Source organism: Mirounga angustirostris, unplaced genomic scaffold (genome assembly GCF_029215605.1).
Source record: "Mirounga angustirostris isolate CCGP_5_RB_7025 unplaced genomic scaffold, mMirAng1.0.hap1 SCAF_16, whole genome shotgun sequence".
NCBI classification, from domain to species: Eukaryota; Metazoa; Chordata; class Mammalia; order Carnivora; family Phocidae; genus Mirounga; species Mirounga angustirostris.
The window spans coordinates 56,762,953-56,782,843 of record NW_026991724.1 but is presented as its reverse complement, the minus strand read 5'-3'; the positions used below and the strand labels follow the sequence as shown (position 1 = coordinate 56,782,843).

The 19,891-nt window shown below is 62.0% G+C and overlaps 1 protein-coding gene and 1 long non-coding RNA gene across 5 annotated transcripts; one reads left to right on the top strand and one right to left on the bottom strand.

Annotated features, from left to right (window-relative positions):
• The first annotated feature begins 9 nt into the window (after positions 1-9).
• LOC135362836 (uncharacterized) lies at positions 10-3,362 on the top strand. Of its 4 annotated transcripts, none has more exons than XR_010408177.1 (2): positions 10-420; positions 2,851-3,362. It is a non-coding gene; the product is annotated as an uncharacterized LOC135362836 (long non-coding RNA). The 4 variants fall into 4 exon arrangements; XR_010408176.1 differs by having other exon boundaries at positions 2,847-3,362; XR_010408179.1 differs by having other exon boundaries at positions 10-430.
• A 592-nt stretch (positions 3,363-3,954) lies between these two features.
• TTYH1 (tweety family member 1) lies at positions 3,955-19,394 on the bottom strand. The gene is made up of 14 exons (XM_054511651.2): positions 19,182-19,394; positions 16,135-16,313; positions 14,175-14,286; positions 13,182-13,402; positions 10,928-11,023; positions 9,558-9,630; positions 8,660-8,735; positions 8,169-8,224; positions 7,908-8,000; positions 7,657-7,749; positions 4,767-4,909; positions 4,593-4,638; positions 4,412-4,492; positions 3,955-4,286 (listed from the first exon to the last, which is right to left on the bottom strand). The coding sequence occupies exons 1-13, from the start codon at positions 19,305-19,307 to the stop codon at positions 4,454-4,456; spliced, it is 1,353 nt and encodes a 450-aa protein (XP_054367626.1). The 5' UTR covers positions 19,308-19,394; the 3' UTR covers positions 3,955-4,286; positions 4,412-4,453.
• Between the last annotated feature and the right edge of the window lie 497 nt (positions 19,395-19,891).

Here is a 19,891-nt window from a genome sequence, read left to right as displayed (position 1 = left end):
AAGGCAAGCCGGAAGACAGGGTGGGGACGGTGGCCCCGAGGGGACACGCGGCGGAGTCCGCCGGCCCTGTGCCCGAGCGCGCAGCCCTATTTTGGCTCAGTGAGTGGTAGCCATTGTTGCTTCCGGCTACCGGCTGACGCGAGGAGGGTTGTAAGACTCTCTCTGTGCAGCGATGTGGAAGCCCAGGGCAGAGCATGGTGAAGTCGGAGAAAGGGGGTGAGCGCAGCCTCCAGCCGGCAAGGGGAGCTTCCCTGGTACATAAAATTGCAGAGGCGCCCGTGGCAGAGGACGCGGCGCCTGCAAACACACGGAGGCGGGCGACCGGCAGAGCCTGGGGAGCTGGGGACTACGGGGGGACCATGGCTGGGGCAGATGGCTGCGGTGGAGTGGACGTTGCGGGGTCCGGAGTTGAGCGGATAGGTGTGTACAGGTGGGCAGGTGGGGGTCCGGGGCCGAGCGGATAGGTGCGTACAGGAGGGCAGGTGGGGGTCCGGGGCCGAGCGGATAGGTGCGTACAGGAGGGCAGGTGGGGGTCCGGGGCCGAGCGGATAGGTGCGTACAGGAGGGCAGGTGGGGGTCCGGGGCCGAGCGGATAGGTGCGTACAGGAGGGCAGGTGGGGGTCCGGGGCCGAGCGGATAGGTGCGTACAGGAGGGCAGGTGGGGGTCCGGGGCCGAGCGGATAGGTGCGTACAGGAGGGCAGGTGGGGGTCCGGGGCCGAGCGGATAGGTGCGTACAGGAGGGCAGGTGGGGGTCCGGGGCCGAGCGGATAGGTGCGTACAGGAGGGCAGGTGGGGGTCCCGGGCTGAAGGGATAGGTGCGTACAGGAGGGCAGGTGGGGGTCCGGGGCCGAGCGGATAGGTGCGTACAGGAGGGCAGGTGGGGGTCCGGGGCCGAGCGGATAGATGCGTACAGGAGGGCAGGTGGGGGTCCGGGGCCGAGCGGATAGGTGCGTACAGGAGGGCAGGTGGGGGTCCGGGGCCGAGCGGATAGGTGCGTACAGGAGGGCAGGTGGGGGTCCGGGGCCGAGCGGATAGGTGCGTACAGGAGGGCAGGTGGGGGTCCGGGGCCGAGCGGATAGGTGCGTACAGGAGGGCAGGTGGGGGTCCGGGGCCGAGCGGATAGGTGCGTACAGGAGGGCAGGTGGGCGTCCGGGGCCGAGCGGATAGGTGCGTACAGGAGGGCAGGTGGGGGTCCGGGGCCGAGCGGATAGGTGCGTACAGGAGGGCAGGTGGGGGTCCGGGGCCGAGCGGATAGGTGCGTACAGGAGGGCAGGTGGGGGTCCGGGGCCGAGCGGATAGGTGCGTACAGGAGGGCAGGTGGGGGTCCCGGGCTGAAGGGATAGGTGCGTACAGGAGGGCAGGTGGGGGTCCGGGGCCGAGCGGATAGGTGCGTACAGGAGGGCAGGTGGGGGTCCGGGGCCGAGCGGATAGGTGCGTACAGGAGGGCAGGTGGGGGTCCGGGGCCGAGCGGATAGGTGCGTACAGGAGGGCAGGTGGGGGTCCGGGGCCGAGCGGATAGGTGCGTACAGGAGGGCAGGTGGGGGTCCGGGGCCGAGCGGATAGGTGCGTACAGGAGGGCAGGTGGGGGTCCGGGGCCGAGCGGATAGGTGCGTACAGGAGGGCAGGTGGGGGTCCGGGGCCGAGCGGATAGGTGCGTACAGGAGGGCAGGTGGGGGTCCGGGGCCGAGCGGATAGGTGCGTACAGGAGAGCAGGTGGGGGTCCGGGGCCGAGCGGATAGGTGCGTACAGGTGGGCAGGTGAGGGTCCCGGGCTGAAGGGATAGGTCTGGGCAGGTGGCAGCCACTGGAAGTGCACTGGGGCCAGGCTAGGGAATGTGGACCTGGTGGGCAGCAGTGTGCCATGTGTTTCCATCCAGGCTCCTGACAGATGACATGGTCCCGCCCAGCTCAGGAACCGCTCTGTGCAGTCATTGTAGGTGGTAGAATAGTATTTCAGAAGCGATTTTCTTCCACATTAAAAACTTCTAAAACTGTTAGAAACTTTTGTATTGATGACTGAGTATCATTTTGTTAGTTAGCACAGTGGATCTTTTTCTGTCCTTTCATTTAAAAAAGATCACTGCCGGGCCTGTTGGCGGGAAATCAGGTAGCCTGAATCTCAGGGTGCTTTTGGAATATCCCAACACAGCAGCTTCAGCTTGTAGACGAGGACTCAGGGTTGCTAGAGGGCAGTGTTTGAGATCAGCACAGCCAGAATAGCTGCGGGCCGGCCCAGGGTCCGGTGGCCCAGGGTCCGGCAGCCCAGCTAGTCGAAAGGAGAAATTGAGTCAACACTTGGCCCCCAGAGCCCCTCACTGGAAACCGCGGTCGATTTTTCCATCCCAGCTTCAGGCCATTCCACACAGAAAACTTCCTTGAACATTACTTGCAGTGCCGAAGACAGAGACGATTAGGAAGCCCAAGAGCAGCTCCCCAGTGGCAGGCCCCCCTCGAGGGCCTGACATCTGGCACTGCAGGCCACCAAGCCTGACCCGAAACCCTCGTGCACAGTACCTGCACTACTCCGGTGGCGCTTGGAAGTGACCCCATCAGTGTTTCTGGAGGGGGGAGCGTGAGCATTCACACCAGGTGGGGGGAGTAGTCTGTTTTTGCTGCCCGGCGAGTTGAGGGAGACTTGTGGTCTAGGAGAATCTCAGAGGAGGGCCTGGGGAGCTGTCTTACGTGCCCCCGCCAGGGGGTGAATCGGCGGAGCTCCCACAGGTCACATGACTGCCCACGGCCATCTGGTGGTGAGTGGCAGGCAGGGCCCTTAATCGCGGCCTCCCCTGCATTTGTCCACTGTGCTGCCACCGTCTGTCACCCCCAGCTCACCTCTCCTTTCCTAGGCAGTCCCTAAAATCCCGAACCCAAGAGCTGTTGTGTTCCGGAGAGCCCTGCAGTGCGGTGATTTATGGGACTCGGCCTCTCTCCGTGGCCTTCAGCTCAGAGTTCAGCCTGTCCACAGCCCTTGATAGACATCCTGAGATTCCGATGCCTCTGCTTCATCTTCCCCAGAGTATAACAGCCTGGCCAGAGGGTCACACATGAGCAGACTGTCATCACAGCATCGGGAGCTGCGCGCCCCAGCGTCCTCCAGAGCCCAGCCTGGCCAGCGGCGGTTCCAGCACTGTTCTCACTGTGTCGTGGCGCGGGGGGCGGGGAAGGAAAGCATTCCTCCTCGTTTCAGATTGCACTTCCTAGTTGTCAGGCTTTGAACACCCCATTGTCTGTTCCCTGCTGTTGGGGTTTGCGCTTCATCAAATGTGTGTCATAATCGCTTATTTTCAAGTTAAGTGGTCCTTTTCTTAGTGTATGGAAGCTTTGTCGATTATGTTTATGTAGTAATAAAAACACATTCCTCAGCCATAGGTGTGAAAACAGTTTTTCCCTAGACTACCAATTTGCCTTCTGGCTTTACGTTATTGTTCTTAGTTCCACAATTTGTCAAATAAATTACCTTCTCCTTGCCAGCTTTGGGGTATCTTGCTGGAAGTGCTCCCTTCCCGGCCAAGGTACACCCCACACAAGAGTCTCCTACTTACTCTGTGCGATACGTGTGCTCCTTCCTTTGTCTACGGTAGATCTTCACCTGTCTCGTCTGTAGAACGTCTTCTTCCAGGCAGAGACCAATGGTGTCCGCAGAGCTTTAAAACCACACGGCCTTTCACTCTGACTTGACGTCTGTCTTCTGTGTCACACACACACAAACACACACTGAGATCTATTCCTGGCTTGTCTGATCTCTTCCTAGGTCAGGACATGTGTCCTACTTTTAGAATCAGGCAAAAAAGTCATTATTATTTTAAAAACAACAAAACAAAAACCCAATGTCCTTGGAAATGCCTGGCAGCCAGGAGGCGGCAGTGGAGGGGTCTCCCTGGCCCCAACCAGGAGGCCAGAGCAGGGAGGAGACAAATAAGGACCCAGCTGCTTGTAAAATAAAGTTTTCCCTTTTATTTCAAATCAACCCATTCCCGAGTTAGTGCCGCAACTTGAGATGACGGCCCTAAGCCCCCTGGGGCCTGGCAGGGACGAGGACACTCGTGTCCCTTCGAGGATGGGCCTGGTGGCCAGGGGTGAGGGGTTGCGGGGCTAGCTGGCCGCCCCTCCCTGCCAGCCCCAGGGCCCGGCCTGCCCCCTGGCTGGCTCCCCAGGCAAGGGCGCGTGGGAGAGGAGGCAGGGCAGGGAGGCAGCCCGTGGGGGTGTCCGTGTCCAGAGGTGCTGTTAGAGGTGAGAGCCCAGTCAGGCTGGGTTAGTGGGGTCTTCTCTGGCAGCCAGGGAAGGAACTGCAGAGAGAGGCAGACACAGGGCGCCGGATGCAGGTGGCAGGGCCACCCCCCTGCCCGGAGCGAGGGAGAGGCGAGCAGGGGCTGGCCGCGGGGGGAGCCAGGGTGCCGCTCTGGAAGCTCACCGGGGTGGGGGCTCAGGCTCCAGTCTGGCACGGAGGAGGGGCTCAGATAGATGACTGCCACTGCACGAAGCGCTTGGATTCCTGCAGGGGAGATTGGGGAGATCGGGGAGGGGGTATGGAGGGGATCTGGCTTTGTATCACAGGCCCCTGGCCTCCTCCCTCAGACCAGCGAGTACGGTACCTGAGGGTTGAAAGGGTCATCATCATCTGCGTCGTCATAGTCGTCACTGGGGGGCGATGGGAGTGGCAGAGAAGCCGGATGGGGGACCTGTCAGGAGGCTGCTGCCCCAACAGCGGCCCAGGGGTCCAGCCCGCACCGCCTCCCCCCAGGACCACGCCGCCCTCCCCTCCTGACCTGGGCGGGAAGAGGGCCCAGGCACGCGGCAGGCTGCAGAGGGTGGTGGCTAGGGCCCCCGCAGACAGGAGGGAGAAGAGCAGCAGGAAGAGCAGGCCTTCCAGGGCATCCTCACACAAGCCCCGCAGGGCAGCGCCGTAATCCTGGGGGGGCGGGGGGGGCGGGGGGGGCGGTGTGTCAGCGGGCACGCCCCCTCAACCCCACACAGCCGGCTGTGCCATGCTGGACAAGTCACTCAACATCTCCGTGCCTCCGTATGAGCACACAGGAGGTGCTCCAGGCACAGTCATCATTACACGTGCAGGTGTAAACCCAAATCTTGGCCTCCCCTCCACCCCACCTCCAGCCACCACACCGGCTCAGCCTTGGTCCAGTGCAGGGGTTCCGACACCATGAGCCCGATGATTCTCCGTCGTGGGGCGTCCCGTGCACTGTAGGATGTTGAGCAGCATCCCTGGGCTCTGCCCACTACGTGCCACGAGCACCCCCACCCTGGCTGTGACAACCATTGCCAAATGCCCCCCGGGGGCAAAATCTCTGGCTTACAACAACACTTAGAATAATGCTTGGAAGAACCCCTGACTTGGAATTATACCTTGCGCATAATGCACGCTCAGTAAATGCTGGCAGCCCCTCCCGGCATCCCTGGAAATGAGCTGAGCCATTTCCTGAATGCCCGGCCATCATTCATCCCACAGATTAGCCAAGGGCCTGCTCTGTGCAGGTGTGGCTCCCACTCCCAGGGCTACGTGAGTTACGAGGCTCCAGAAGGTCATTTCAGATGACCGTAAGCCGAGAGGGGACCAGAGGGCAGGACCGGGCCCCGACAGCATGAAGGAACAGTGGGCTCGAGGCCCAGGAGCCGTCTGGGGGCTGCTGTGGCCCGAGCAGGGACGGGGTGCAAGGGGCTGAGGCTGGGACCAGCCCGGGCCCTCGCAGATGAGGCCAGGAGCTAGGCTTTAATCCACATGCAGGGGAGTCACTGGAGGCTTTAGTGGAGAAAGAACTTGATCGGATTGTGTGATAGAGGCTCACCCAGCTGCTAGCTGTTGTGGGAGGACAGATGGGGGGGCAGCAGGAGGGCAGGAAAAATGCTCTGCGGCCACTGGGCGGGAGGGGAGGAGGGTGACCAGGGTAGCAGCAATGGTGGAGGGAGCCACACTCAGAGTCCAGATGGGCTTCGGAGGAAGGGCCGGCAGAGCTTTCCTGGGGAGTGGTTGTGGAAGGTAAGGACAGACGGCAAAAGGGATGATCCTAGGTTTCTGGCTTGAGCCCCTGGGCGGGGGGCAGCGGTGTCTGGTACTGAGCCAGTGAAGCCCGAGCGAGGGGCCCGTCAGCGCAATGGGGCGTTCTCTTTTTACTGCATCAGGCACCTAGACAATGTCCTTTCATCCCCCTCCTGGTCCTACAAGGCAGAGATCGGGCCCCCTCACACTGCTGCCTTTTGCCGTGGCAGAAAGTTGAAACCCAGAGAGGGCAAGCCACTTGCCCAGAGTCACAAAGCCTGGAAAGGGCAGAGGTGGGATTAGAGCCAGATCTGTCAGGCTCCAGAGGCCCCCTCCTGCCACTTTATCCCTGATGTCCCTCAATCCTGATTGTAACATGTGGGGACCCTAAAGCCCAGAGAGGGGAAACTGAGGCCTGGAGTCATGGGGTGCACAGAGTAGAGGGTGAGACTCTGACTCACCTTCCCCCCTCCCTCCCTCCCCTCTGTCCACAGGGAACCTTGGGAAGTGCGATCCAGCGCAGTGTTGGCCTGGACCACAGAGAAATTTGTGGGCCTCAGTTTGCCATTGAATAAAAGAGCAGGGTTGCCTTCTAGGGTTCTGCAGGTCAGGTATTCAGCAATTCTGAGTATTGATTCCTTGCCCCCCCCACCACCACTGCCCCCTTCCTAGAGTGCCAATCTGAGAAGCTCTGGGGACAGTGGCAGCCATGGAAGGGATGCGATCACTAAGGATGCCCGCATAGATTTGAATTTCAGAAGCCCAGCAACAAAAAAATATTTAGTACAGACATGTCCCCAATATGGCGGGAGACCTACCTACAGCGAAGAGGTATTTGTTGTTTGCTAAATCTGGCAGCCCTGTTGGAGAGCCCGTGGGGGGACAGACAAGAGGGGGGAGGAGGCATGTGCGCTCCTCCAGGGCAGAAGACTAGGCCTGAGCGGCAGGGGGCCCTTGGGATGGGGGTGGGGTGAGGAAGCAAAGGGATGACCCTGAGTGACTGCCTGGCGGTGGAGGCTCACAGAGGGAGAGGGGGTGTGCCGGGCCAGTGGGGAGACCCGGCCCTCTGCACGTCCTCTGTAAGAAGGGGTCATGAAAGCAGCATGGCTAACAAGGGCGCAGGTGCATCCCGCCTGTGCTGCACCTAGTAAAGCCAGGCGCAGGTGAGTCACCCTAACAGACTGTGGTCCCGCCCGGCAAAGCAGGTATCCTCTCCGTCATTTCACGGGTGACAGGGACGGGGACTCGGGGCTCTCCCCTGCCGGTGGCCACACAGCCGCAGCAGAGCCAAGGTTGGACGAGTCTGCGGGACGCCGGGCATGCTTTCTCCGGGCGGCCCTGCCCAGCCTGCTGCTTCAGTGTGGACCTTACAGCTACTGCCCCCTGCGATCCCGGTTCATTTATAACGGAGGACGCTGAGGCACGGAGTACTTAGTGACTTGTCTGGGTCGGGAGCTAGGACAGGAGCCCACGCTGTCTAGCTCCGGCATTCCCGAGGCTGCAGGGGCTCCAGGGGAGAGACGGGGAGGGGGACGGGGAGGGGTGGCGGTGGAGGGAGGGGAGGCGGACGACAGATGCACGGATGGGGTGGGTGGATAGGTAAGGGAGGAACGTAAGGATTTTTCGGGCTCCCTGGAAGAATCTGGACGGGGGACAGGGCGCACCTTGTGCAGCCCGCGACAGTGCAGCAGCGCCACCAACTGGTGGAAGTCTCCTTCTGTCACATTCAGCGTCTCCTCCAAGGACAGCAGAGGCTTCTGCGCGGGAGCGAGCGTTATCCCACCTGCTCCTGCGGGGCCGGGCTGGCCCGGGCTCCGCCCCTCTCGGCGGGCCCCGCCCACAGGCCGCGGGCCCCGCCCACAGGCCGCCCTTCCCCTTGGACTCGGGGCTGTGGGGGGAGCGCCGGGCGGCCGACCTGCGCAGAAGGGAACTGGGGGACAGCTTCCCGCTCGAGGCCCTGCAGCTGGGAGTGGATGTTGGCCAGAGCTCGCTGCGACAGAGTCAGCCTCTGCGGGAAGACAGGGGGAGGAGGACCGGGTAGTGGCCGCCCCCAGACCACTCTCTTCCCCGGGGACACAGGACTGAGGGCCTCCGGCGCCCGCAGCCTCCCCAAGGACCCACAGTCCAGGCCCCAGCCCGCCCTCCTCCACCCGGCTCCCTTGCCTGCACCCCTAACCTGTTGAAAGGGGTTGGAGACCGCCTGATTGCAGAGGAAGTAATAGTTCAGGATGTCTGAAATGGGAGGGAAAGAGGGGGAGCCCATGAGCCTGGGTCCCCGGAGCCTCCCCGCGGGGAGGTGGGAAGGAGCAGGGCGCTGCCTCCCCACCCTCAGGGCCAGGGGCCCCTCCCCAGCCCGGGGGCCTCCTGTGGTCCCAGCGACCCGACATTCAGGGACAGGCTACCGTCCTGCCCTCCTGCCCTTGACTAAATTGTGCAGCATTTCTCCCAAGTGGCCAAATCTTCCCATTCTGGGGGAGGGACGCCCAACCCTGTCTCCCAACTGCTCTCTCCTGAATCCAGCATCTGTATCCCTGTCTCTTTCCCGTGCCACCAGGAGAGGTGCTGAGAGCTTCTGAGACCGAGCACCGCCCCCCACCACCAGACCCCAGGCAGGACTGGGCAGAGAGGCCTGAGGATGCAGGGCCTGCAGGGGGTTGGTGGGGTCACCTGAGCTGAGCCCAGTCTCCTCCTGGGTCAGGTTCAGGATGTAGGTGTCAGGACTGGAGCAGAAGTCACTGAGGCCCTGAGAGAGGCATTAGGAAGAGGGGCTCAGAGCAGAAACTGCTCTAATTCCACACACCCACAGAACTCAGTGTCTGGCTCACCTGCCCCCCAACCCCTTTCCTGATCATCCCTGGGGAGTCAGGAGTCCAGGCTCCCAGCCCCTCCTTCCTCAGACCCAGGAGTCCGATCCCACAGGCCCTCCTCCCCCAGACCCAGGAGTCCAGACCCCCAGCCCCTCCTCCCCCAGACCCAGGAGTCCAGACCTCCAGCCCCTCCTCCCTCAGACCCAGGAGTCCAGACCCCCAGCCCCCTCCTCCCCCAGACCCAGGAGCCCAGGCCCCCAGCCCCCTCCTCCCCCTGACCCAGGAGTCCAGGCCCTCAGACCCAGGAGTCCAGACCCCCAGCCCCTCCTCCCTCAGGCCCAGGAGTCCAGACCCCCAGCCCCTCCTCCCTCAGGCCCCGGAGTCCAGACCCCCAGCCCCTCCTCCCTCAGGCCCCGGAGTCCAGGCCCCCAGCCCCTCCTCCCTCAGACCCAGGAGTCAGACCCCAGTCCCTCCTCCCTCAGGCCCAGAAGTCCAGACCCCCAACCCCTCCTCCCTCAGACCCAGGAGTCCAGACCCCAGTCCCCTCCTCCCCCAGACCCAGGAGTCCAGGCCCCCAGCCCCCTCCTCCCCCTGACCCAGGAGTCCAGGCCCTCAGACCCAGGAGTCCAGACCCCCAGGCCCCTCCTCCCTAGTGTCCAGGTCTCTAGCTTCTAGACCTCAGAACCTGTGTTCCTGGCCCCAAGTCCTTCCCCTTAGGACCTGCCCCAGGGCCCAGGGGCCCAGCCTCCATTACTCACCACAGCTGTAGCTGCCTCCAGGCCCATGGAGCCCCAGCTCAGGACAAGAACCAGGAGACTCATCACTGTCATCCTATAAAAGGGGAGGGGATTGGTTTGGGGTTCTGGGGTTTTTCATTTACCTGCCTCACCTTTTCCCTTCCCCCGCCCCAAATCCCATCACAGCCCCTCCCCCTTCCCCACCAACCTCTGGAGCCTGGAGGATCAGAATTAGGGGGGACAGGGGGAGGATGGGGCTGCAGGTCGTAGACCTGTGATTGTTGACATTGAACTGAACATCTGGTCCCTGCCTGGGAGTGAGGGGGAGGATGCTGAGAAGGGCCCTGGGCTGGCAAGCCAGCAGCCCAGATGCCAGCCCAGCGATGCCCCCGCCTTGCTCTGGGATTCTGGGAGAGCTACTGCCCACTTCCGGGCTCTGCTTCCTCGCTTTGAATCCGCAGGAGCCCAGTAGTTCCCAGGCATGCCTCTCAGGTTTGAGCACAGCTTGGTCACCTCCTGCTCTGCCCACACTCCTCCTCCAAGGCATGGGCACTGCCAGGGCTAGAACTGCAGCCTGGTTTTTCTCTGGGGATGGGGTCTAGGGGCAAGGGTCAGCACTGGAGGGTGGTCACCATCTCTAAACCTCAGGGGGAGCCTGCATGGGACAGCAGGACTTCTCACCCAGGGTGGGTATGGAGACTGGGGAGCACCAGCAGGGCCCCCAGAGGCAGGGAGGATTCAAGGGCCCCTCTAACTGGGATGGGCTGGCCTGAGTCGAAAACCAGCTCCAGCACTTCCTGGCTGTGTGGCCCGGGGCAAGTGGCCCAACCTCTCTGAGCCCCCATCTGCCCCTGGGTTAAATGGGGAAAAGGAAAGCATACCCTCACAGGGTCAGTGTGAGGGTTCCAGAAGAGGGCTGGCCACACAGAATGAGCCGTTAAATAAGGGTGTGGTCTTGAGATTCCCGTGAGCCACGTAACGGTCACGCAGCCTCAGATGTGGTCACCTTCTGCCTCTGCAAGTCAGGTGCCTGACGGGCCCCTCCTTCACGGGGTTGTGTGTGCACAGCCCTCAGTAGAAGTCAGTAATCACCCCATCCTCAGGGCAATCATTATATATATATATATATAATTTTTTTTTCCCCTAGGATTTTGGAGTCCTTCCCACGCCTCAGGGCCTGTGTTTCCGGGTCTGCCCAGCCCGTCCTGCGCTAGGCCTGGTGTCTCTGTATGTGCTGACCCAGCCCAGGACCTCCATGGAAGTCTATGGGACAAGGGAATGAGAGCATGAACCGGGCAAGGACAGTGGTCCCTGTTGCAAGAGTGCTGTGGGATGGAAAGAGGTCCCCTTGTGCTGGGCCGTGAGCCTGCCCCGAGGGCACCCAGACTCACACGATCACCAGCCACTTGCTCTGCTTTGCTAGGCCCAGGAGGGTGAAGAGGCAGACCAGCAGCTCCAGGAGCAGTAGAAGGACATAGGCCAGCCACCTGGAGAAGGGACAGGGTGACACTGAGCAGCAAATCCAGCCCTCCGTACCCAGGCTCCCAGGCCAGGGTGGCAGAGGGGGACGGCACCCCCACGCTCATGCCCTGGTCCCCAGGCCACAGCCAGCTCCTCGTGAAATGGGTGCACTGGGAGGCGGGCCACTGCAGCCGGTCAGAGCTCAGGTGCCAGGGTCTGGGCGCCTGGAACCCCACCCCGGCTGGACGGTGCACAGGCCCTGTCACCGGGCATGAGCGCTTGGCCCCCTGGAGCCCCACCCGCCACGGCACCCTGCCGAGTGAAGCGGGTGGTTCCCGGGCGTGGGCCGAGTGTCCTACTGCACAACGTGGGGCTCGGCCAGGCTCTCCACTTCCTACCTGCACGCAACCTTGTCTCAGGAGCTTTGCCTCCTGTGCCTTGGTTTCCCCGCCTGTAACGTGGGGGAGATCAGCAGCACCTGCTCCGAGAGGGTGTTGTGAGGCTAAGGAGCACAAACTTAGAAGGGTACCGGGCACACGGACACCCTGAAATAGGAGCTTGAACGTGCAGGGAACTTCACATGCTAGTTAAGTATTAATGATTGATTCACTCTGCTCGGAGGGCTGGCATGGCGTGAATGCTCCATAAATAGCAGCACTGGCCGTGGTCCCCACACAGCCCTGTGAGGCTGGGGCGCCGGAGTGGCAAGAGGACCCTCCTTTCCCAAGGGGGAGCTGGGCCGCGTGGCTCCGGGAGACCTGCAGGCTTTTGCTCCCAGCGTCCCCGCCGCACACCCCAGCTTCACTCTCTCGCTTCCGTCAGGAGCAGCCGACCCTTCTGCCCTAAGCCGCTGTGAGCACCTGCTCTGGGCCTCCAGGAACTTGGCCAGGAAGCTCTCCCTCCAGGGGCCCCAGTAACCTTGCAGGAAACTGGCCACCTTAGCTGGGGGAGGACTCCCGAGGCCCAGGCACTCATATTGGTACATCCAGAGACGTTTCCTTGTTCGGGGTGAGTCTGCCTGCACGACTACCTGGGGCCCCTAGAGGGGGGCTGAAGCCTGGCACGTGGCTTAGCCACAGTGCAGAACCCGGACTCCCTGGGACCCAGGCCTGTCTGAGGCCCCGCGGGGGTGTCCTTATCATGGACTGCTTCAGCCCTGATGGGCCTCCACCCAGGAGCACAGAAGCCAGGAGGCAAGAGACGGAGTCCTGCCTCTGCCCCGGTGCCTGGGCAGGGCCCTCAGAAGGTGTCAGATAAACAGGAGACATAATTCCTCAGCCGAAGCAATGAGGACTTCATCATATTGGCTCTTGGCAAGGGTGCCTGCCCCAGATATCCGCATAACCTGTTCCTCCCTCACATATCACCTTCTCGGTGCGGCCTCCCCAGACCCCCGCCCCCGACGCCCACACACGCCCACTGCACGTGCAAACTGCCAGTCACTGTCCCCAGCCCATCCCCCTCCCTTGCTTCACTTTTCTCCAAAGCTCTTACCACCCACCACCTCACAAGTGTTTGCTCCTTCTTGGGCCCCTTACTGGAAGATGGGCAGGAGTTGCCGTCTGTTTTGTTCATTGCCCTGTCTCATAAAAACTTACATTTTCCACACATCTGTATAGTGTGTGCCCATCACTGTTGTAAGCACATACGGATAAGCACTCATCTGATCCTCAACAATCCAATGAGGGGAGCACTACCCATCGTTCCCACTTTACAGATCGGGACACCAAGGCACGGAACTGGTAACTTGTCACAGGGTCACGGAGTGGCCATCTGGCCTTAGAGCTCATGTTCCTAACCACTGGGGCACCCCTCTCTGTCACCAGAAGGTGCTAAATCAGGATCTGTTGAGTGGATGCACGTGTCAGATGGATGACTGAGGGGTGAGTGAGTGAGTGAGTGGATGAATGCGAAGATGTGAGCAGGCCGTGGGGTCCACCTCCGTGGCAGGGTTACTCAGCCCGGGCACTGTGACACTCGGGACAGGTCATCCTTTGCTGCAGGGGCCGTCCTGTGCATTGCAGGATGCATCTCTGGTCCCCCACCTACCAGGTGCGAGTAGCTCCCCCTCCCCCAGTTACGACAACCAAACATGTCCCCAGACGTTGCCCAATGTCCCCAGGAGGCACAGTCACCCAGGGTGAGAACCCCTGCCACCCGGGGTAAGGACGAGCAGTCACCCACCTGTACTCCTCCACAAAGGACACGTCTTCGGCCACCTGCAGGGGACTCAAGGGCACTCCCCGCCAGAAGGCCAGCGCCTGGAGCTGCTGGGCCACCGCCTCCGCCTGCCCCCGAGCCCCCCGGGCAGCAGCCACCAGCTCCGGGCGCTGCACCAGCACCTCCTCCAGAGTGGTCAGCTCTGTCCTCACGGCCTCACCTAGCCTCTCCACCGTCTCCAACACCTGCGTGCAGGGGGCAATCTGGGGTCAGAGGAGGGCATTGTCTGGGGAGGCCGGGGTTGGGTCCAAGGGTGTGGGGTGAAGTAGGAGTGGCAGGTGTCTGAGATCTGGGGGCTAGGACATCTGTGGAATGAGGTACAGGTCTGTGGCCTCCCATCAGGAGCTCTGGGTGGTCAGTGGCTTGGGTCCCAGGTAAGATTAAGGCACCAAAACTAGAATTATGCCTGAGTTTTTGAGTCTGAAGTTGGCACCTGCCTGCCTGGGTCTGGGGTCCTGAGTCTCAATTCCATGGTCCAGGGTCTGCAATGGACATGACATTTGAGGTCTGAGGTCAGCCTGGGTCTCAGCTCTGGGTCTGGGACCCTGGGCCTAGGGATGGGAGTGAGACCTCTTGGCAGAGTCCTGGGTCTCAGCACTGAGGTCCCTGAGCTTTCGTTTAGGCCACAGATCAGGTCTGAGGGCCTGGATCTGACCTGAGGGCAGGGGTTCAGGGCTGAGACTAAGTGAATTGGGGTCTAGATTTGAGCCCCATGTTTCAGATCTGGGTTGAGGGTCTGAGGGGGCCATGTGCAAGGTCCCGGTTGCAGTCAGGGCTGGAGGTGGGGTGTACGGTCTGAGGTCTGAGTCTGAGGCTGGGGTCCCAAATCTCAGGCGTGGGGTCTTGGCTCTGAGTTTCGGTCCCGTTTCTCTGGGAGGTGGCCCTTTGTCCGGGTATGGGGAACCAGTCTGGGTGTGGGTCTGGGGTCTGGGGTCTGGCCGGTGCCTGGCCCCTCACCAGGTGGTCTATGGCGCTGAGCGTATGGTTGGCATGCAGCAATGCTGAGCTGAGCTGGGACACCCCATCGCTGGTCTCGCTGTTGCCATAGAAACCGATGCCAATGCCGGCGCTGAGAAGGGGAGGGACGGGAAATCACAGTCCGTCCCGGGACCCTGGGGCCGCGTCCCCCCACCTCCTCACACACCCGATTCCGTCTCCCACCCCCCACCCCAGCGGTCCAGCCCGTCGTGGGAAAGGAACGTCTCCAGCATGGCCCCCACCGGTTGCCAAGGTAACGGGAAGCCCCCTCCCCCACCCCGGGACGTCATTGTGATGCTAAGGGTGGGTGGAGGGGCGGGGCGGGGGGGGAGCAGATTTAACCCGCACCTCACTGGAGCGGAACCCCTGTCACGCCCAGCCCCAGGAGAAGCCCTCCCCCCAGGATTGCCGGCCCCACACCCAGCCCTCCCTCCTTTCCTCAAGCACCTGTCCCTTCAGGGCGCCGCCATCCCCTCCCCGCCTCCTGGGGCTTCCCAGGAGTGCTGGCCCCCCAGTCATCATCTCCCGGGGCGGGGGGCCCCGAGCCTGGAGCTCCCCGCCTCCCCCCGCGCCCGGGACCCAAGCGTCTGGCCAGCTGAGAGCGAAGCAAGGGAATGTGGGCCGATGGGCCAGAAGCCTGCGCCCCCGCCCCTCCGCGGCCGGCACACAGAGCTCCATTGTGGGGTCTGAATGCGGGCCCCTCCCCCCCCCCCCAGTGTGTCCCTCCGACCCGGCGGAGAGAGCCGGACGCCCTCACAGTTCCCAGCCCGGGCCACGGGCCCCACCCCCAGCCGTGGGATCCCACGCCCGCCCCGGCGCCCCCGCCCATTGTTCACAGTGGGACAAAGCTGCTCTTGTTCCCAGGCCGCTGGGGGCCGGCCTGTGTCTCCCCCACGGGGTCTTTGTCCACCACCCCCGTCCACCCCCAGTCCGGAGAGCCCGAAGAGGAAGCAGTTTGGAGACAGGACGCCCAGGCCTCCTGCCCCACAGACACCCCCAAACACGCTGTGCGGCTCCCCGCTGTGAGGCAGTGGGTAGGGCCCAGCCCGCCACTCCCCCGGATCCGGGGCGGGTCTCTCTCGGATCCAGGCGGCCCGATCTGTGGGGGTGGCCTGCCGGGAGGGCTGTGCTTAGAGCTGGCTCTTGGTAAACGGTGTAAGGGTGTGTCCTCAAGTGCTCCTCCCCTCTCTCCCGCCCCCCCCCCCCCGGGGTAGGGGGACGGGCCGCAGAAGAACCCCACCACCACGACCCGGGCCCTGAGAGGGGCTTGCGGGTCTCCACTCCGCCACTTGGGCGAAGGGGCCTTGAAAAGTCGCTTTCTCTCTCCCTCTCCCTGACACTTGCCCAGGGTTACTGTGGGAAGGAGTTAGACCAGCTCAGGTCTGGCCTCCTGGACTGTAAATATTACTGGGCTGTCTGTCTCCTTGACGAGAACATCAGCTCCACGAGGGCAAGAACCTCGTCTGGCCCGTTCAGCATCTCCTGGCACATAGCAGATCCGCAAGAAATAGTTGTGGAATGAGTGAATGAATGAATGAATGATTTAATGTATGACATCACCCGTTACTGTTCACCGAGTGCGACTGTGATCCAGGCACTGTACGTTCTCTCATTTAATCCTGCCGTAACTAGGAGGTGGGTGTTACTGTATGTAACGTCCGTTTCAGAGATGTGGAAACTGAATCCTGGGGAGATTACATCATTCCCCTAGCCACACAGCTCTTCGGGGACAAAGCCACTCTTAACCCCTACCCGCTCCTGCAGGCCTGGCTGCCCTTGGGAAGTCACTCCTCTTGAAAGTCAGTTTGTCCATCCATGAAATGGGAGCAGTCCTCCCTGCTGCAAGGCTGAGGTGGGCTTCTAGGACACCCCCAGGAAGGCTGACCGAGATGGTGGGGAGCCCTGTCCCCACTCCCCACCCACCCTGGGGCCCCATTACCAGCCGACGAGAAGGGCAGCAATGCAGCTCCAGGTGACACAGCCTCCCCCGGGTGGGGGGCTCTTGGCTCCGGGGGGCTCTGGGGGCCGGCAGCAGCAAAAGCGGATGAGGTAGACAGCAATGAAAATGAGGCTCAGGCCCAAGCCCAGGCCTGCCAAGGCCACCACCAGCAACAGGGCCTGGGGAAGGGGGAGACATGAGGCCTCAGAGGAGCTCGCTGCTCCCTCCCTGCGTGGCTGGAGGTCCTGGATCCGGGACTTCGGTGGAGGTGGAAGGCAGGCCTGGCTAGAATGGGGGGCCAAGCCCAGCCTGTGGGTTTCAGGTTTGTGGGGAAAGATGGGGTCCCCAGCCCCTCCCAGGCTGGCCGCTGGGGCTCGGCGGTTTGGGGCTGGCTGGGTCACTGGAGGGAGCTTCCTACTGAGAGGCCCAAATCTTGGGTTCCAGTTCTGCTCTGGGTGTGGCCCTCGGCTGGGGCCTTCCCTCTCTGAGACTGTCTCCTCCTCATCCTAACCAGGCAGTTGGAATAGAGCGTCTCCCAGGACCTTCTGAGACCTGCATCCGGAACTGGGTGGGATCAGGGGGTGGACAGGGGTGCCTGTTCCTGGAGATGGGTGTGAAGGCTTCCTCTTCCTCCTCCTTGCCGGTCCTCCCCTCTCACTGCTCACTCACTCCCCTGCTGCTGAGCTCTGCACACCCACTGCAGCGTGAGTCTGTTACCCAGGGACTCACGGGGTGGGGGGCGTGACAGCCTCCATGACAGGGTGTGTGTGCAAGACTCGGGGATGGAGACTTGGAGACAGGGAGGCACAGAGAGATAGAGAGAGAAGAGTGGAAAAGCAGAGATGCAGAGAAAGGAGACACAGAGACAGATGGTGGCAGAACCAAAGGCTGGGAGGACAGAGGCAGGGAGAGAACAGGTATGTGCAGTTGGAAAAGCCTCGCAGGACAACGGGGCTCTCCACCAGGCAGGGCTTTACAGGGGGTGCCCAGAATGGGGCAGGGGGTTACCTTGGGCCACCCAGCAGGTAAGGGGCAACATCAGGAACGGAATCACCCCTCCAGACTCACTAACGCTCTTTCCTGGAAACCACCGTGTGTCTCTGCCTTTGCCTTGCAGTGGGGTGTGGAGTGTGTGTGTGTGTGTGTGTGTGTGTGAGAGAGAGAGAGAGAGAGAGAGAGAGAGAGAATGAGTGTCTCTGTGGGAGCACCTAGGTCTGCAGGTGTGAAAGTGATCTGTTAGCATTTGTGTGTTTCTGGGCATGATTCTTTGAGTCTGAGTGGTCTCTCGTGGTGTGTGTGTGTGTGTGTGTGAGAAAGTTGTGAGTGTGCTTGAATGTGAACATGTGTATGTCATATATGAGTGAATATATGTGTATATATGTGTGAATTTGTGTCTGAGTACGTGAGAGTAAGAATGTGAGTGTTGAGAGTGTGTATGCAAGTGAGCTTGGGGTGAGTGAATGTGTGAGTGAGTGAGAGCAGGAATTGTGTAATTGTGTGAGTGTGTGTATATATGTGTGAGTGTGGGGGGTGTGTGAGTGTGTGAGGAGGGGAATGTGTGTCCGTGTTTGTGCATGGATGTGACTGTGGGTGTGTATACACGTGAGTGTGGGGGGGGTGTGAGTGTGTCTCCCAGCCCGGTGTCACCCCATGCCTGACTTTTTCCAGTTGTGCCCAGAGCGGTCATCTTCCTGGGGGACAGTGTCCCCTCCTGGGCCGTGTGACTTCGCGCCCGTCCCAGTGCTGTCACCCGGCCTGTTGGGAGGGGCGGAGTGAGCCTCTCCCAGTGCCTCGGGCAGTGACTGGGGCCAGCAACGGGTGCATGGCTGTGTGGGGAGGTTTCCTCTGCCCTGAGCAGGCGTCAGCGGCCAGCACTGGAGGTCGTGACTGTGGACACGAGAGGCTGTGGGCGAGGGGATGGCCGTCCCTGTTTGGTGGGGAGAGGGCGGCGTGGAGTAGGCAGGGAGGAGCTGCTCCCGGCTGGCACAGCCATGACCCAAATAGCTCAGAATACAGCACACATCCCCCTCTCTGCTTTTCTGGGACCCCCCCTACACACACACACACACCTCCTAAGCTCTCCAATCCCCAGCCCTTTATCCCAGGAGCTCCTTAGCACAGATCCCAGGGGCCTAGACCCTATAGGCAGGGCCCAGGACACATCCAAGGGCTCCACAGGATTCCCAGGCACCCCCCCCCCCCCAACGCACACACTCCCCCACCCTTCCGCGGCTCAGCCAAGCCTCGCTCCTCATTAATCTCAAAGTCAAGGACTTGAATTAAACTGGGTCAGGGGACAGTTCCTTCACCCCTGTTGGAGCTGACCCGGGCTGGGCCCCCTTCCCCAGGGACCCCCGCTTCTGTAAGGTTCCCACCCCAGCCCCACCCTCCGGACCCATTTCTGTCATCCTCTGGTCCCCAAATGGAATCTCATTCCCCCCACCCCGAGCACCCTGACCACCCCTTCTGTCTTGGGACTGGGGACTGGCTGGAAGCTTCCTCTTACAGCACCTCCACCTCGTTTACCCAGCCCTGGCCCTAAATCCCTCATGCCCCTTCCCCATTTCGGGACTCAATCCCGTCCTAAACCAGGGCACCCCAGCCTTCTTCCTCTCCACCATTATCAGTTCCTGTCTCACCTTAACTGGACGGCCCTGATTCTATCAGGGGAGGGGGCATCTTTTAGGACACGGAGAGTGGACCTATCGCCCTGGTGACCCTGGAGGCTAGCTTCCCGGGCAGTTCTCAGAGACCCTGGAATCCAAGGTTCCCCGGTCCCTTCCCTCCTCTGGGACTAAGGGGTCCAGGCCCCTGACTCTCCTTTATTTAAGGAACCAGGGCTCTGGTCTCCCAGCCCCTGTCCCAGGGGAACCTCCAGGTATGGGAGCCCGCTGCTCCTCCTCTTTCAGATACCCCAAAGTCCGGGCCCGGCCCCCACCCCCGGAGAACACAGGAATCTGTCACCCAGCCCCCTTCTCCCTCACGACCCCTAAGCTCTGCCTCCCCCACCTCCGCCCCCGCCCCCAGGACCCCGCACCCGCTCCCACCTGCTGGTATTCTTGCTCTTGGGGCGCGAACCCGCTGGGTACCGGGCGGAGCTGGAAGTCGGCGCGGGGCAGCTGGTGGAGCAGATGCACCCAAGCCGAGGGTCGGTAGCCCGGGGGCGCCCCCATAGCCCCCGGGGAGGGCGCAGCGGGGCCGACGCCGGGGCTGCGGGAGCCTCGGCAGTGGAGCGGGGCGCGGGCGGAGCGGGGTCTGGCGGGGCTCAGGGGAGAGGAGCAGGGGGAGGGAGAGGGTGGGGGGCGGAGACTGGGGGAGGAGGAGGGAGGCGCGGGCCAGACGGGGACGGTGCTGCCCCTGGTGGCTGCCGGGGGGACTGCGGCGCCGTGAGCGGGGCCCCAGCGCTCCGCCCCTCAGTGCCGGCTCCCACCTGCGGCCGGCGCAGGTCCCACGCTGTCCAGCGACATCCCTGTCCAAATGAGGCCGCTCATATTGTGCTATCACCCCACAGCAGCAAAGGATCCCTTTATCTCTAGGAAGATCCTTTATGTCTGTGCAAAAGTCACTAAGTATTTGCACAGCATCTTACAAATAACGGTCAGTTGCATCAATAAAAAAACCCCTCACTTCTGTGTGTAAGGGTACTCTCCTCTGTAAAGGCTGTCATTTGGGTAAAAGCCCCACCTTTTAAAATCTGCATAAGAACACAGCTTCTATACACAAACCTTCCTAGGTGTGCAGACCATTCCAGAATGTA